The sequence below is a fragment of the Cryptotermes secundus genome, unplaced genomic scaffold (assembly GCF_002891405.2).
Source record: "Cryptotermes secundus unplaced genomic scaffold, Csec_1.0 scaffold955, whole genome shotgun sequence".
Classification (NCBI taxonomy): domain Eukaryota; kingdom Metazoa; phylum Arthropoda; class Insecta; order Blattodea; family Kalotermitidae; genus Cryptotermes; species Cryptotermes secundus.
In genome coordinates, this window is record NW_019744422.1 from 391,927 (window position 1) to 410,771 (window position 18,845).

Genomic DNA, 18,845 nt, shown 5'->3' on the forward strand with positions numbered 1-18,845 from the left:
AACCATATGTACATGGTTGAGAAGTAATGAAACAAACTTACACTGCAGCAGCATACTGAAGCTCATGCAGCAATGGCAGAAATGCCTGGATTATTCTAAGAATTTTGTGGAATGGTTGCAAGGCATCTCCAGCAACTGAAGACACTATATATTTTTGTATATGTACCTTTGCTTTATTATAAAATAAACATGCACATGACTTTTGGTATGTCTACATAAGTGGCCACCACAATTAACAAAAACTGTTCCTCAAATTGCAGCTTATATTTATGTGCATAGGCACACTAGTATTGTTTAAATTTCCCCACAACTGTGTGTAAAGATAATGTAGCAGGTGGATGCGGGATAAGTCACAAAACAACGCTCACTGCTGGGGCAGCAGATTCTTAATAAACAGTGCTATGCAATCTATTTCTGGGCAATAGCTCAGTAAACACATTCCTGCAGCAATGACTATGCATGCAACAATACAAGAACAGTGTTTTCTGGGTGGCCCATGCTGAGAAGTTATAACCAGTAAAGTTAGAAAAATGAGCTGAAGTGAGTTCTGCAAAGGACGCTGAGAAGAGAGCGCTGTAACTGAGCTGACAGTTCAGCTGAGGGATACTTCCTGGACAGTAAAGATGTGAGCACAAAAGCTGAAGAATCCCCACTGTTGAGATCTGTTACCAAGCAACAACTAGTAAAGACACTGCAAGCTGGAGAAAACTCAGCCTGTAGTGATCTGTAAAGTGTGTAAATTAGCTACAGTGTTGTAAGTGCTTGCAGTTCTGAGTCATGTGTATAAGTGGTCAATAAATCCATTCACCAACCAAAACCCTGTCTAGAGTAACACCCCTAAAATGTGACAATATCAATCAATCTGGTCTTATCAATATTAACAGTGAACTGACCCAGGCCTCTTGCTGCCACATCTGTTGCAACCAGGATGGGGGACCTCCCATTTCTGAACTCTGCAAACAAATACAAAACACTGTGACATGATGGAATATCAACCAAAAGCTGTGAGAAATAAAACTAGAATTAAAACTGGCTGCTTTATCAAGATGATAAAGAACTCTTAATGCAAGCTGCTTATTGCTAAAATATTGTTCTAACTACATGTTGGAGGATCTTCCTTGTAGAAATGACAGCTATTTGGACAATCACAAAATCCCATTTTGTGACTGTTTATAAATTTAATTAATAACATTGTGTGAACTGCAAAGCTTATGTAGTGCAGTAAAATAATAATGAATAGTGACTTGGTAAGAATGTGGCATAGTTTAAGCAATTCTCACAAGCCTCCATGCTACTGAAGTTCATTCTGGTCAAGAGGACTTATTGATAAAGCATATAAGAACACATAATATTATATTTCAGCATCCTGTTGCATTAATATCTCACTCATTCACTTATTTCCATCCATAATACAAACACAATATTTTATTTTAAAATGTCATTTACAAGTATAATCAAATTTAAAATTCATAAGAACAGTAGAAGGGACAGATGCCTGACCTAGGAAAACTATGCATGAAGGAACCAACATGAATGCTGCAACACGAAAATAGCATGAGGAAAGCGCGGGCCTACATTCTCGAATATGACAGGCAATAATAGCATGTAAATATATTGATGTGTGAGCCCATGCAGTGCAGTGATTTCAGTCACTCAATGGCTGCCTGATGATGGCCCTGTGAGGCCGAAACACGTAGCAGCAAATAAACAGCAATAAATAAATAGAAAACGTGACTTTAATGACACCTTATGAATTTTAAATGTTATTAGAATTGACATTTTAAATAAAACGTTGTTTGCATCCTAGACAGAAATGAGTAAGTGAAATAAGATATAAGATCATAAGTATGTGAGACCATAACTTCTTCCTCTTTCCAAATGTGCAGAACTTGCAGAAGAATGACTTCTGGAAATGCTTCAAACGTTGGAAACAACGCTGGAATTCATGTACAGCTATAGGAGGCAAGAACTGCAGTTCAGCATATAAATTAATACAGTGATGTTTGTGAGATCAATCTTGTCATTTGTCAGACCTCATACACAAAAACATCTTGCATAAAATGAGATATCCCACTGATTTTGAAACTGAAAGTGACTCCTAACTAGATGCAACTTTTGCAATAAATGTGAAGGTGGCAACATGTTCAAGAGTGAAAAAGGATGACTACTAATCAACTTCTTTGACACTTTTCAGTATTTTGAAGAGCAGAGAATAAATACACAATCAGATGCTCTGTGTGGTGGAAGACAGTGACAGAAAAAACTGTGCAATGCAGAGGATGAAGATTTGGAATCTGTGAACAGCGACTGAAATTTCCGTGAAAAAGAGGCTGCCACACTGAATAATGGACCAATGGTCAAGACAAAAATCAATGCATGCTCAAAGACTGAGAACCTTCAGTGCATCACATGCATCAAGTGTCAATGACTCTGCTATGTACAGAACCATCTCATATGTACTGTATGTATGTACAAGCTGATTACCATATAATTCTGATTTTGGTACAAGAAACCCATGCATACATAAAACAACATGCTGAAATAAGGGGAAACATTTTAAAAACTCTTAATCTTCAGTTATTAACAGTGCCTACTGGAACAAGCCTTCGTACAAACTTTATAAATTCAAGTTATAGTGAGCTTGCACTACATTTCTAATGAACAAAATAAAAGTTGTCTCTATAAAGACATAAAGGTCTACATCAATAATTGATGATGCACACTTGTTTCCATAGTAGAGTGACTATACCAAAGACTATTGTGAGGTTTTTCACTGTTTTCCCTGCCACTTCCAAGCAAATGTCAGCACAGTACCTTTTTGTATGGCATAGCCATTTTCCTATAAATCTTCCCAGCCCAGTCCCTTCCAATTCTCCAAATATAATCATCTTTTCATTTCAATCAGCAATAATTAAGCAGTTCATAAAGTTTCAGCAAATATCTTCAATATGGTTAATACAACACTGTTATGACATGCAAATTATGTCTCTACATAATCCTCATGCAGACTGAGGGACTTCAACAGCTGCTCCACTGATATTCCAACGTTATCAATTATAAATCTGACTTCCTTGATTTTCCTTCACCAGTTTATAGTAATGAAGCAATACTGGGAAGGCCAAAACAGATGTGTGTACTAAGAGAAGTGAAATGGCAACTGAAAGCACACCACACTTGCTTTTACGAGCAAGAAACTCCCTACCTTCCATGGTACCCAGATGTTCAGTAATATGTTAATAAGACTTCATATTTCTATGCAACAGAAGATTTAAAAATGTCCCAAAATTCTGATCATCTTTTATAAAGCAACAAAGATAATAAATCATGATAAAATTGTTCATACCTCTCAGAACATAATCCCTCTCATGTTGTGACTTGTCTCCATGCATACACACTGCTGGATAACTGCGAATAAAATGTAACAAGAGCACTTTATAACTTCAGTAGTAAAATACTCAGACAGACAAAAATAGAAGGGTGTATTCCTATCTTGAGGTCACATATTTTCCAAAAGTTCTCCTTGTTATTTTACATATCTCAATGTTCATGTACAGCAAATCTAATCACTTTATCAGTATCACACTGTTCAAGAGCTGGACACTTTTCTGTATTAAAACATATGCACAACATTGATAAATGTCTAAAATTAAAAATTTGGGGTCTTAATGACATTGATATTCCTTCATGTATCAAGTGTTATATGGCGAGCAGCGATAGCATCGGTATAGCGACTAGCTAACGGCCTGGACGACCAAGAGGTCGGAGTTTGAGTCCCGGTAGGGTCAAGGATTTTCTCTTCTCCATGTAGTCCATACTGGCTCTGGGGTCCACCCAACCTCCTATCCAATGGGTACCAGAGGCTCTTTCCCTGGGGGTAAAGTGGCCGGGGCGTGAAGCTGACCACTCACCTCCAACTAGGGCCGAGTTCAAGAAAATGGGGATCTATACACCTAGTCCCCTGTATGCCTTCATGGTGTAGTGCTTAATTAGTTAAGCACAGGGACAACTTTACTTTACCTATCAAGTGTTAGTGCTGGTATGACAAAACTGACATACAATAATCCCTTGTTTAACAGAGGGGGTTACATCCTTGAATTATACTGTGGATATCAAAAGTGTCTTGTAGATGTACATATACATACATACATACATACATAGCATTCCATAGATCCATGAGTTAGTCAGATGACCTACCGGATGTGGAATTAGTCAAAAATCATACAATACATATATACATGCACAATTCAAGTTCACATAAATAGTAAGGATTTCACAAAAGTAGTAAAATATCCATCATAAATCCATACATTAACATATACTAGATTTTTTTCCTGTGTTCCAAACAAGAGAAAACATTACATACACTTTATGTTGTTTGGAAGCATAAATTCCTCAACAGAGTAAAAGGAGTGTGTAATTAAGTATCTCTTTAGTGCTACTTTAAATTGTCCCTGTTTATCTATAAGAGTTGTGATATTTGGTGGTAGATTGTTGAAGATTTTAATGCCAGTATAATATGCACTCTTCTGGAAACAAGAGAGGCTGGCAACTGGTCTGTGAAGCTGATTTTTATTCCTTGTGTTGACATTGTGTATTGTAGAATTGGTTGGAAAAAATTCTTGGTTTTTTACAATGAAGATCATTAAGGAGAATATGTATTCACATGGGAGAGTTAAGATCTCTAGCCTCTTGAAGATATTTTTACATGATTCTCTTGGTTTAACACCAGCCATTATTCTAACAATTTTCTTTTGTAAGATGAATATCTTCTGGCTGTAAGATGAGTTACCCCAAAAAATTATTCCGTACTTCATTACAGAATGAAAATAGGCAAAATAAATCAATTTGAGAGTCTCAGTATTGCTGACATGAAACATGCTTCTAACTGCGTAGCACGCTCCACTTAACTTAGGGATCAATTTATCTATATGGTTCGACCAACTTAGGTGGCTATCAATTTGCAAGCCAAGGAATTTCGTATTTACTGTCTCTTCTATATATTTTCCATTATATCCAATATTTAAAACATAGGGAGGGGCATTATTTGTTGTAAATTTCATTACATTTGTTTTGTTTAAATTTAGGGCAAGTCTGTTAGCATTGAACCATTTATTCATGTGGGAGAGTACTCTGTTTGATATTGCACAGAAATCATCAAACATTTTACTAGAGATTATAACACTTGTATCATCAGCAAATATTATGGGTTCTGATGAAAAATTTATTGTTGGTGGAAGGTCATTTATATATATTATGAAAAGCCTGTTATGTGCCTGTTCTTATGGGAAATAAGAGGCAAGGGGAAGCATATGCACACAAATATTAGAAATTTGTGTAACATGGTAATGATAATGTGCATGTTGTATTATAAGTATCTCTGGTACAGTATGGTTACTATCTATGCTCATCCAGAGGCCTCTGAGTCTGAATGGTGGACTGGCAGTGAGCACTGGTGTTGTGTCCCAGGTTATTAAAGGGTATGATTTTATTTAACAAGGGGTCAAGTGGGGAGGCAAGTCTCAGGTCTCACAACAGGTTATCAGCCAGAGGAATCTGCTGATTTTAGGATTCTGAGTGCACAGAATATTTATGATGTTAAACTTTGGGGATTTGGACAGGAGTTGCTCAGAGCAGTTGTGTGGTAAAGACAGCGCAAAAGAGTTTTGAGATGGCGTGCTGGCCATCTTTATTCTACAACTCATCTGGTCATGTGAGAACTTGCCTGTGTTCAGTCTACTGACTATTGCTTATTAAGTAATTTCTGGTTCACTTATTAGGATATGAATTTTTGTTTATTAATGGACTCTTAGGTTAAAGTGTAAAGTTTGATTTATTGATTGATCATTAGACTGTATAAATTTTGGTTCATGGATCAATGGGTAAGATATAAAAATGTGGTTTAGTAATTTAACGGAGTGTTAGGATGTAACATTTTGTTTGTTAAAATTTTAAAGTTGGTTAAATGATTAACTGTTCGGATATGAAATTTGGTTCATTGGTTGCAGAGTATGAAAATTAATCGAGCACATAACATTTGAGTCACTAGTTGCTTGTTAAAACAAATAGCAAATTTGACTTGTTGAGAGAATGTTAGAGTAGAAAATGTGGTTTGCTGATTATAGAGATGAAATTTTGGTCATTAATCGATGGTTAGCATACAAACCTTGGGTTACTGTTGAGATATAAATTCTGGTCAGCGAATAAATGTTAGAGTTCAAATTTGGTTTGCTGTTGTTATATGATAACTTTGGTTTACTGATTGTAGGATATACGATTTGGTTTGTACCATGTTGGTTTAAAGGAGCTTGGTTAAGCAATTTTATGAGGTACTTGTAATCAGTGAATTAGATTACCATGGAAATTTTATGGCTGTATACACTATATGTACCTGTCGATTTTATTAGATTTGTTCTTGTTTTCACATATTGAGTGTTTATTGGGGTATTTGTAATAGTTATGTCACTGGGTGGAGTAGGCGCTAACCACAGATGTTTTAACTGGTGGCAATTAGGTGGGATTAAATAAGAAATCTGGGTGCCTCACCCCCTCATTCATAGTAATAAATTGGTTGCAAGGTGAGCGGCACAATAATTTGATGGCAGTGGTGACATATAATAAGAATTTTTGTGTTGCAATCCTTTGCGATAAAACACTGGTACACATGACTCTGAAGTTAAGATCTGGCCGTGCTAATGCATGGTTAACAGAAGTTTGACTCTGTCTTGTACAAAGCAGATGTCTAACTAGAGATTGTGTATAATCAAAACTGTGTTAACCACACCCATGCCAAACAAGGGACTACTGTAGTTCAGTTCCTTATTTCAACAATTTCATAAGATTGGATGCCATATCCACAATAACTTAAACAGAGGACACTTCCACAATGAACATAATACATACTGTGGCTGGGTTGATGGTTATTTGCATATGACAGCAGCATAGAAATTGGACAGGTTCATCTACCAAACTGTTCAAGGCTTTATTGTGTCATCATTTTTACAATGTTCTATCATAAGTTACAGGGTACTGATTTTTTTGTAGACCTCTTTTTGGAACATTCCAATGTGCAGATTTCATTCTTAAATGCTAAGCAGAAGATGTATTATCAGTTACATGTTACTACAATTATAGGCACAGCACAGTTCCATGAGGGGAGAAGGTTTCAATTCAATGCAGACATTTCCTCACTATACTGTTTCCTATAAATGCAACACGTGACAATACTCGAGAGCTGGATATTTTCTGCTATCCAGTGGAACTGTAACTATATCAATGACTTCATACAAAGCTGCATTACAATGAAAAACAACTCACCCAAGACGTCGAATACTCCTGGTAATATTTTCAACTTTCCTCTTTGTCTCAACAAATATGAGGGTCTTGTTGTTTTCTTCTGATGCAATTTCTTCTAGAAGTGTGGCCAACCTGCAACATCACACTGCAATCAGAATTATGTTCCTGGATATTCAAACAAACAATTTACAATAAAACTTAACAATGTGTAATTTGTTGAACAAGTTTCAAGGGTACCATCCACCGGCATGATGTTCTTTTGGGTTTTAAAAAGCTCACACTTTTTAGACAAATATATGAGCATGACATGCAAGTAAGACCACCAACAAATTGATAATATAACTACACAGCATACTAATTTTGCTGAATATAATTGGGATCAAATGATGTCCATGCAGGAATCAAAAGAATATATTCTGAAAATGCTCGTTATTATTCGTTCAGAAAGTGTTATCATACTAGCTTCTTAACAAAATGAACTATAAATCATTATATGTATATGTAAAACAATGATTCTAACAACTAGTTTCCATGGTTGCCAAGCCTGTCTTTTACTTTGTGGGAAGAAGTGTTTACAAAACACAGAGCTCAGGGAAAACATCTGGACCAAATAGAGAAGTGGTTAATTTAGGATATTACATGAAGAGAAACATATACACATCACCTACTGTTGTTTGTATAGTGAAATCTATGTTATGACCTGAGCATTAAAAATAGGATGAAAAGACAAGAAATACACACAGAACTTTTGTGGGGGGAAATTATTGTAAATGAGTGAATTGGAAGATGTAAAAGAGATGCAAGAACAATATTCAGGCTAAAACTGTGAGGATGGGAATTAGATAGGATTAAAAGAGGATTTCATCTAACGGGAGACTTCAGTATAACAGTGATGAACGTGTAAGTTGTACTCCTAGAATTAAGTTAGGTACTAATACAACTGGTATGAAAACTGTGTTTGGAACACAGTGAGGTCAGCCTTAAGCACCAGCTGCCCTTTACCCCCCAGGAAGATCCCCGGTACTCATCTGTGTTAGAGGCTGAGTTGACCCCAGGGCCATAGTGCGACCAGAAGGATTAGGTAAATTGAAAAAATAAATCCACCTCATCAGGACTGAACCCGTGACCTGCCAGCTTATAGAACAGTGCCTCAACCAACTACGTTACCACATGCCTCCAGCACCAATACTGACTACTGTTAAATAACCAGCTTACAAAAAAATACTGTGTGGTTATAATGGTGTAGCTAGACAAGTGTCCAGAAGACTTACCTAAACAAACCTGGATATTTTTCATAGATAATGTCATGAACATGGAGTGTGACTATAGACAAGGATCTGAATGGTAATTGGATCTACTGAACACTTATACATACAACTCATAATTACAAGTAACTGTAGCGTTATTCCTAGGTCACAGTCTGTAATTCACTACAGCACACTTCTCAGCCTACTGTGTCTTCACCAGTTTTCTGGTAACAGCTATCAAAGCCAGATATTCCCTTCCATCTGGGTTCCTGAACTGTCCTCATGCTTCATCTACCAGCTTCTAACAGCAACAGCTCACAAGGAGTGAACAGCAGCAGTCCTCTCACTCAATCACTCACTCACCAAACAACACACACCACTAACTGCCAGGCTGGCAGCCACCTCACATCAACCTCCTACTCCTCTCGCTGCTGTCTCAAGACTCTTTCATAATAGCAGTTGCTCATCATTATATAGCCTCAGCATGGACCGCAGCCATTACCTAACAATAGTCGTTCTTTATAGAACCACTACTTAGAAGTGGCTATTGTATAGCTGCTTATATCATAGCTGTTGCCTAGCAATGGGTCTATGTACCACATATGTTACTACATAAAAGTGCAAGATCATTTACTGAACACCATTATGTTCTCTGAAGAAATAGCCATGTGTCCTCATAAGAACAGTGTATTAAAAGGCAGCAAGATGAAGGGATCTCCAATGGTGTGATAATCAAGGACAGTCCATAAAAAATGACTGATGTCTATAAAATCAGTTGAACCAGGGGACAGATTGACAAACACAAAATTTGCTAACAGGTTTCTTTTATTATGAATAATCAAAAACTTTCACCCACTTCTGTTCCTTCTCGTACTCCTGACAGACCTCAACATTTTGCACTATGTTGTGGTTGGCTGCCAACTGCAAGGATCCAATGTTCACTTGCACATAGTTGTTCAAAAACTCCTCCGCTAGACTGCGCACTTCCTTTGGCCATGTGGCTGACCACATCAGCGTCTGTCGGTCTGGCTGCAAACAACAATTCTGACTGTTCACACCTCATCAAACTTATGAACAGCTAATCACATTACATGCTAATGTAACAGCGCAATCGCCAACTGCAAGCACAAATTAAGAGGGAGGGGAGACAAACAAACAGAAACAAGGCAATCTATATCATTTAAACAACAACAACAAAGCAAAACAAAAGAAATCAGTTGTCATTATAAAGTCAGAAGAGAAAATGCATAGATTTATATTGAATATAACTAATATTTTAATAAATAAAAAGTACCATGGCTGTTATAAAATTATTGAGAAAAACAATTTTTGTTTTAAATATATCTGTATCTCTAGAAAAATTAGAAGTTGATATATATCAAGCAGAAGGACAATTCTTACTTTAGGAGCCGACACTGAACACAGAAAAGTCTCTAGGATATAGAACAAGAGGCTGAAGGCTAACAGTTGCCAAAAGGGAAGGAAAGAATTTGAAACCAAGGTAAGCCTTAGCAAGGAACAGTGCATTCAAGATGGTATCTCCTCTTATGCATGAAGTTGTAAGCGTTCCTGCTGGATGCAGTCCAGTTTGTTGGCATCAGTAGGCATAACAGAATTCCAAACAGACAGGCATTCTAGCTTAGTTCTAAGGTATTATATGAAACATAAAGGAACCGGAAAGACGGAAAGGTTATAGCGTAAACTAGATCTTACAACATGGTGAAAATATATGATCAGCACAATTATGAAAATGAGTTTAAATATCCAAAAATCTTTAAGAGTCACTACAGGTTGTTGATGATGAACAGAGTTTATAATCATAAATCAGTACTGTGACATGATGCCTGAAAGCCGGAACAGAGAAGCCAGAACACATGGTCACTGTTAGGCAATGCTTGGCAAACATGTTCCTGCAGTAACAAATAACACATGTGACAATGGAACTGTCCAAAAAGTTGTTTCCTATGCAGTACATGGCAAGGCTATATAACAAGGACCAATGGGATGCAGCAATTATATGACTGAGTGAAGTTAGTAATGAGTCATGAGTCAACACTCATGAGTCACCACTCAGAGTTGGTGGTTAGCTGTGAGCATGGAAGGAGGGGAAACTTCATGGTTAGAAGCCACTACCTAGCAACAACTAATAACGACATAAGAGACTAAGAAGATTTAGTGTGCTGTAGTGATCTGCGGAGTGTGTAGATTAGTGGCAGTGTTATAATTATTTGCAGATATAAGTCATAAACAGTCAGTATTGGTGAGTGTTACAATTATTTGTAGCTGCAAGTCATGAGCATTCAATAAATCCAATTACCAATCCACACCCCATGCCTTGTCACTAACTTGTGACAACTGGTGCCAGAAATGGGACTGGACTGACTGGATATGAATTAGTGGACTGACTGAATTGTGCATCACTGAGTTGGAACCTGCACAATGGATAATGACTGCAGACTTTGACCTCCTTCTAACACAACTGGTAGCATACAACAGAAAATTAGTTCCGTTTTATATGCAAGATGAAGCACTGCATTTTCTTAACACACACATTGTGGGTAACTGAGTTAAAAGAAGAAAAAAAGAAGCCAAAATCGATAATTTACAAAACTACATGTTCCTGCATTTCTATTAAGAGAGACAGTAGCATAGTGTGAAATGTATTGTCACTGATGTTTGTACTTTTCTGTTTGATGTAGTATATTTAAACAAGTATAAAAGCACTTCACCAATATGCTGCATTCAGTAAAGACAAAGCTTCTCCCATGTAGGGTTGATGTAAATCATAGAAGCTGATGACCTATGATTCAAGCCACAAGTTGCCAACCAAAGATGAGGTCAAAAGGTAATTTAGAATTCAGTGTTAATTTACTGCAAATCAGCAGTCACATGATGACACTGATAACATCCAAGCACACTCACCAGCAACAAAAAATACAGGAATGTCACTAACAGTGAGTTTTTCCATACTGCATGACACTTCTCCCACTTCCTTCTCATCCCAGTGGACTACTGTTGGGTACGTAACCATGGAGATCACTGGGTCTCTGTATTTCATGACAGGTACAAGTGCAGATGAAGGCACTGTCTATTTATATTCAAACATACCATAATCCCCTCTCTCAAACATTCAATGAAGGCAGGGCTGTGTAAATTTTGTGAGCAAACCTGGTATTTACTAGCTTATCAGAAAGTCTGAAGAAACAGGAGTGTGTGTGCAATAAAATACAAAGGGACAAAAATGTACAATGTCTGTTCACGCAGAAGTTATAAACATAACACGGCAATAACATTCTCTGACGGAAAAAATAAAGCACTCACTATTAATTACAACAGACAGTGGCCTCAAAAAGCACCATGAGAAAAATTTGTCATGACAAATCAACCACTGTAACATACTACTATGAATACTTATGGGGTACTACTTGACAAAACCTCTGATAGGTTTTGAAAGTCATATGGCTCTAACACAAGGATCTCTTTCTTTGGTTGGTTATATTAACAAAATGTTCATTTCGGGCCTGTGAATAAACAACTTACTGTTGCTAACTCACTGTGCCCAAAGGGTTACATATGATGTGTATTATCAGGTGTCATAATACCTGGCCATGAGTTCACTAATGGTAATCATTTAATGTGTTTACCTCGCTCTGTTAAAGGATGACTTTGTTACTTTCCTATAAGGATGTGTACTGCAGTGAATATAGCCTGGTTTGAAAGAAGATGGTAATATGCCTCAAAAAATTTATTATTATGAGGGATATTCAGAAACTAATGATACAACTCCAGTAAAAATGCAAGTGATTATTTTCTCAGAAATGGCAGTGCTTCCATGTGAAATTGGAACCGTATGACCAGGCACAGTTCACCAGTCACAGTCACGGCAACATTGTACTTGCAGTGTGCGTTTTAAGTGCCATGTCGATTCAAAATGCCACCAAACGTGAAGTTCATCCAGTAGTTAATTAGACTTCCACCCACCTACGCCTTAGTCTTCCCCGTGGTCTCTTTCCTTCTGGCTTTCCCACCAATATCCTATGCATTCCTCTTCTCCCCATTTGTGTTACATGTCCTGTCCATCTCACCCTCCTTGACTTGATCATTCTAATTATACTTGGAGAAAAGTAAAAGTTATGAAGCTCCTCATTATGCAGTTTTCTCCAACCTTCTGTCACTTTATTGTGTTACCCAAGGCTCTGTACTGGGACCTTTGTTGTTTTTACTGTATATTAATGATCTCCCCTTGGCCACTGGTGGATCAGCTACTCCCATTCTTTTGCCAACAATACTAGTTTAATAGTTATGGATAAAACACTTGATATTCTAGATACTAAACTAAGTGCAAATCTTCAAATAGTTTATAACTGGTTCATATCATATTTATTATCTATCAATTTTTAAAGACACACTGTATGCAATTTATGACAAAAAATTCTGTGTTAACTGAGACCTTACTTCTTTGTAATAATAATGTAATCTCTGAGGTTTCTCACTTAAAATATCTTGGTCTGGAAATGGATAACACATTATCCTGGAGTTTGCATATTGACAATGTTTTAAATTAATTAACCAGAGTTTGTTATATGGTCAGATCAGCCAAACCTTATTGTCTCTTTCCTCACTCCTTATTTCATTCTATATTATCTTACGGTAGTATATTCTGGGGTCAGTCTATGCACAGCAAAAACGTTTTATGTTACAGAAAAAAGCTGTTCGTTTAATGACAAGATATGCAAGTAGGACCTCATGTAGGGATCTTTTTAGACAGATTTTACCATTGAAATCTCAATATATTTTTTCAATCCTGTTGTTTGTTCTAAAGAAAAGGAATCTTTTACTACTAATTAAGGCAGGCATAATGTACAGACCAGACAGACACTGTGAAAATTTATATTTTCCTCCTTCCTCTCTATCATTGTATCAAAACAGTGTTTACTACGCTGGTATTAAGATTTTTAATAAATTACCACTTGAATTAAAAGAGCTTGTACAGATGCCTAAAATCTTTAAGAGTTCCTTAAGATGATATCTGGTGTTGCACTGTTTTTACACACTGGAGGAATTTTTAATATGTTCTTCATTTACATTCAATTTTTTGTAATCATATTTATTTATGTTCTATGTCTATGTTATGTATATTTTACATTATGTTGCCTAGACTCATTCCAATGATTAATTGGAACATTTGTTCTGATATGTGACTCATTCTATAGACAATGGTTTGTGAATATATTCCATAAATGAAATCTGCCTTTTAGTCAGATACAAAGTGAATTTCCACAGCACCAGTGACCAAGGTTCTGCAGCACTGTGTTCTTTGTTTGTGCCAACTCTAAGCTTCAAAATGTTACACTGAACAAATAGTGGTTTACAACACAATTTTTTCAGTAGTAAAGAAAGAAAGATGTGTAAAATTTTCATCCTATAATGTCCAATGAGGCAAAAAGTATTGCATAATCAATACTGAAACATCACAGAGAAAAATATGAAAAATAACCTCTAAACAAAGCAGTACTAGAATCATTTTTTTAAACTACATGAACATACTAACTTATGAATCTGCTGCTGCCATTCCTTACTACATGTTCCCCAAGCAGTAAACAGAACCTCACTGTTGATACAGAACAAACATATTTACCTCTGTCACTATGAAAGACCATTACTGGACTATGTATGGGAAAGACCTAAAAAGTCACATGCAAAAGTTTGTTTCAAGTGAGAAAGAGAGGAGTCATGTGTTTGGTGATAGCAACCATTAAGCCGCTCTTTGTAGAAGGTTGCAAGAACATGAAAACCAAAAGTGGAAAATCATTTCTTCATAGAAAGTCAGGAGAGAAGGAAATTCCATTCTGTTCATATGATACCTACATTCTTTGGGTACCTTCACCAATTTTATTAAAACAGACTCATGATACTGCAACCCTGTGTGTAAAATCAAACAAGTTTGCAAATCCACAAATTTCCCGCCACTACATGGCCAGTACTACAACTGAGGGCTAGGTTTATACCTTGAAGAAACTGCTAAATTCTCTGCAACAGGAAACCACTCTGCCACAGCACAGTGTCATCGCCCATACTATGGAAACAGGGATTCATAACAATTAATTATCTAATTAAGTAACCTTCACTCACCCGAATTTGCTCAATGATTCTGCGTATCTGTGGTTCAAATCCCATGTCAAGCATCCTGTCTGCCTCATCCAAAACTAAGTATGTGCAACGCTTCAAATTGGTTGTTCCTCTCTCCAGGAAGTCAATCAGGCGACCTGGAGTTGCAATGCATATCTCTACCCCACGCTCCAAATCCCGTGCCTGCGACAAATGCAGAAGCATATTTCAAATATTTTACTGCCACTGCTGCTGCCACCAACAATGGAACCTATAGTTCCATCTTGACAATATTATGGAAGGCATACACTTGAATCATCTGAGCCTGCCACAAAAAATAGATATGTAAAATCTCTGTATATGGCACCTTTAGGGCAACGGTGTGGGGGGGGGGCTGAATATGAGCACTAAGGAAAATATTAAATGGGGGAAACTAACTGAGGCTGCCGCTGCCGCCACCACCAACACCACCACCAACTGGCTATACAGACCTTTGTGGGCCTTGGCCCACACTGCCATTTGTCTAGAAAATGTGGGAGCCTCAACGTCTCAAAACACTATGGGCCTTCACAGTCTGTTACAGGAATGCTACTTTTATGTTCAATTTTTTTTTATAATTTTGTGACTGTCTGGATGCACTTCCCCAAATATGTGAATGTTGCCCATAATTATGTAACTAAATCAATACATGATCTAATGCATTCCTACATTATATTTGCAGATACAAACATTGTGATCCTCACAGCTGGAATGTATTTCATTAAACCAGTAGTAATAAATTTCAATGTAATTCACTTCTAATTAACCAAAAAAAATTTAATCTTTGACTATAATTTTAAGACATAAGATCCTTATATAGACATACATATTGCAAATACTGCGCCACAGCTCAAGTGGTTAGTTGCTGGCTTTCCACTGCGGTGGCCCGGGTTTGATCCTGGGTCTGGTCAAGTGGAATTTGTGGTGCACAAAGTGGCACTTGGGCAGGTTTTCTCTGAGTACTTCAGTTTCCCCTGACAATCCTCATTCCACCAATTGTTCCACAATCACCCTCACCTATCATCTGGGGCTGCTACAATAGGCCAGAAGTGGCCACAGTACAAGGGACTTAGTCCCACCCCACTAGCAATAAAAAAAAAATATTGCAAATATGTGCAATATTTCCAATTAATGTTGATGATATCCCTGATAAAAGCCAAGATAGGCCGCAACACGTACTCTGTGTACTCACAATAAACTCGTCACATCTGAAGGAATATATACTTCTCATGTACATAGTATACAATATGATGGAACAAGATCTATGCAGTTAAGATAAGAACTGGAAAGTCTGTTGGCTGCATGCCTTAGACAATCCAGTACCACCACTGTAGTAATCAGTGGCACAATGCTAATATAAAAGATTCTATATGCTGCCACAGGTTGCAAATTCAAGATTTTTAATTACAACGCGACACAGCATTGTATACAAAACTGTACTGGGAGACTGCTAAAGCATATTCTTCAACAACAGGAGAAGGAACAGTAACTCAAAATTACTGAAGGTTATGAACCCCAACATTTACATTGTTGAGACTGGGCTGTTCTTCAGGCTTCCACCTAAAAAGGCAGTGAATCTGAAAAGAGGTCCTTGCAATGGTGGAAAGAATGCCTAAGATACTGGAATGCTGACAGGACCCACAAATTCCCAGCATTTGTTACTGGGGAGAGTGAACTTGGTCATTCATATATTATTACCACAGGCAACTTGTAAGAGAAACTATTTCTATGACTGATCACAAGTCAATACTCCTGAAAGTAAATATTCTGGATGTACAACATTTCACTGTGGAATCATAGTATTGTGTCATACATATGACCATAATGAACTATTTTCAGAAATGTGGATTCAATTTCAATCAAACTGATGACGGTGAAGATGCAACATATCTTAGCATAGGTGAAGATGACTGGAGTCAGCTGAATGCATGTGTAACAGTTCAAGAATATACATCCTGCAATAATGATGTTGTAATGTGTAACTGGGCTGACCTCAGATCAAATGATAGATAAAATGTTTATATCTGGTGTGTCTGAACACAAGGAGGAATATGGTGGAAAAAGTGAACCTTCAGCAACATTTCTGTCAGCACTGAAGGCATCAACATTATGAGGAAATACCTCATGAAGTTTGTTGTCAACTGTCATGTCATGGCTGCCCTCAGTAATCTTGAGAATGATGTGTACAGTTCACCAGAAAATGAAGAAGCACCAATTTATTTCAATGGACACATGGAAGTGAACTAGATAAACTGCACTTTTAATGTAATTTAATACAGTATTAATTTAATGTATTTAATTTCAATAGCTACATAAATTTTCATTTCTCCGGACTAGAGGCTATGGGGATCCGTTGTACTGACCACGTAACACCTTCTACCTACAAAAGTTGGCCTTAACTTAGCCAACAAGCAGCTGGTCACTTGGTCGGTATAGTTCGCTTGCAGACTACAGGCCACAGAGTTCTGATTTTACATTCAGTTTAAGTTGTCCCTTCAGAAATGTAAAACCCATGTTTCATGGCATGCACGAACACGATATCTCTTGCTCTCTCTCTCTCTCTGTATTACCAACCTGTGGGCCTTTGGGGGCTCCCCCAAACACACATGTATTTCGGATGTATGATGAAGAGCCAAAGATCTTCGCAATTGTCTGGATCTGTTGGGCAAGCTCCCGGGTTGGAGCCAGGACTAGTGCTATGGGGCCATCTCCCCGTGACAGATGCTCCTGATTGTTGATGTGCACAGTTGCTGGCAAGATGTACTGAAACAGACCAGCAACAAGTCTGTCACTATAAGCTTAAGTATGGACCTTTTCCTTTGCATTCTGTTAACAGTCCACTCAATAGTTACTTAGGAAAACGAACAGATAGAAAAAACATAATTTTGTTATGTGTATGAGTGACTGCAGACGGGGTTTCGATTATTAATTGGATGTACTGAACATTTACAAAATGTAACTTCAAATAACGACAGTCTCACTAAGTTAAACACTCCAAAGATCATTGTAACTACAGCACACATCAAGTCTTCTCAGTGGTCCATGGCTGTTGCTTGGTAGCGGCTTCAAGTGGTGGGCATTCCTCTTACTCTGTGTTCCCAAACTGACGCCAGGCTCAGCTATAGCAACTCGTGACTAACTCTCTCTAACTGTCCTGCTTATAACATCTTGGCACAGACCACGCACAACACAGTTCCTCTGCTGCAGTTCCCAATTGCTTCTGCGCCATGATCAATAAATCCAAACCTGTTATTATTAGTCACGCCCATACATTTGACAATATTATCTACCCACCTATGTCTTGGTATTCCTAGTTGTCTCTTCCCTTCTGGCTTTCCCACCAATATCCTACATGCATTCCTCTTCTCCCCCATTAATGCTACATGCTCTGCCCATCTCATCATCACTGACTTCATCATTCTAATTATACTTGGAGAAGAGTACAAGTTATGAAGCTGCTCATTATGCAGATTTCTCCAACTCTTTTGATCCAAATATTCCCCTCAGCACCCTCTTATCAAACACCCCCAGCCTGTATTCCTTCCTTAATGTCACAGACCAAGTTTCACACCAGGCAAAATTATTGTATATTTTAATTTTTATGTTTTTAGGCAGTGAAATAGCTCTATCTCATAAACTCTTCAGAATAAGACATGTGTACCTATATACTCTTTGCTATATTATAAACTGTATAATAGTTCCTGATATTCTTTTAATATAAAAGACTGTATTAAATATTTAATATCTAAAAATAACTTTGTCCCACTGTACTAGACACGCTGGGTTAAAATCTGTACCAACAGGGTTAACTGGTGAATAATACTGGTCTGTTATGAAAAAGATGTCTCAATTTTTAATTCTAACTCCAGTCCTTCTCCAGTTGAGCAGTTTGGCCAATTAACCCGTTGCCGTGGTTTGACGTGTATGTTTCGTCAGGTATTTAAATCGTCTGGGGGGGTTCGACGTGTATGTTTCGTCCAGCTGCACACGTATGTTATAACGCCCATAATAATTGATGGTTTTGCTGTAGATTGTTAGATTTTTCACTGGCCTGTTGTCAGGAGGACTGTATTTAATGACACACGCGTTTAAGAGCGCTAAGTCGTCGTTACATATGCCTGTCTTGCAGCAACGTTCCTGTGGCTATTGCGAGCTGTT

General features: G+C 37.5%; 1 protein-coding gene across 3 annotated transcripts in view; it reads right to left on the reverse strand.

The window, feature by feature from the left end:
- The window catches only part of LOC111874769 (ATP-dependent RNA helicase p62), a 41,969-nt gene that overhangs the window by 10,578 nt on the left and 12,546 nt on the right, over positions 1 to 18,845 (reverse strand). For all 3 annotated transcript variants that reach the window (XM_023870544.2, XM_023870543.2, XM_023870542.2), the window contains exons 6-11: positions 17,262 to 17,450; positions 14,673 to 14,852; positions 9,397 to 9,569; positions 7,315 to 7,425; positions 3,344 to 3,405; positions 894 to 953 (exon numbers count right to left, since the gene is read on the reverse strand). In XM_023870544.2, the coding sequence (XP_023726312.1) occupies positions 894 to 953; positions 3,344 to 3,405; positions 7,315 to 7,425; positions 9,397 to 9,569; positions 14,673 to 14,852; positions 17,262 to 17,450 (775 nt within the window). The remainder of the gene's footprint in view (positions 1 to 893; positions 954 to 3,343; positions 3,406 to 7,314; positions 7,426 to 9,396; positions 9,570 to 14,672; positions 14,853 to 17,261; positions 17,451 to 18,845) is intronic.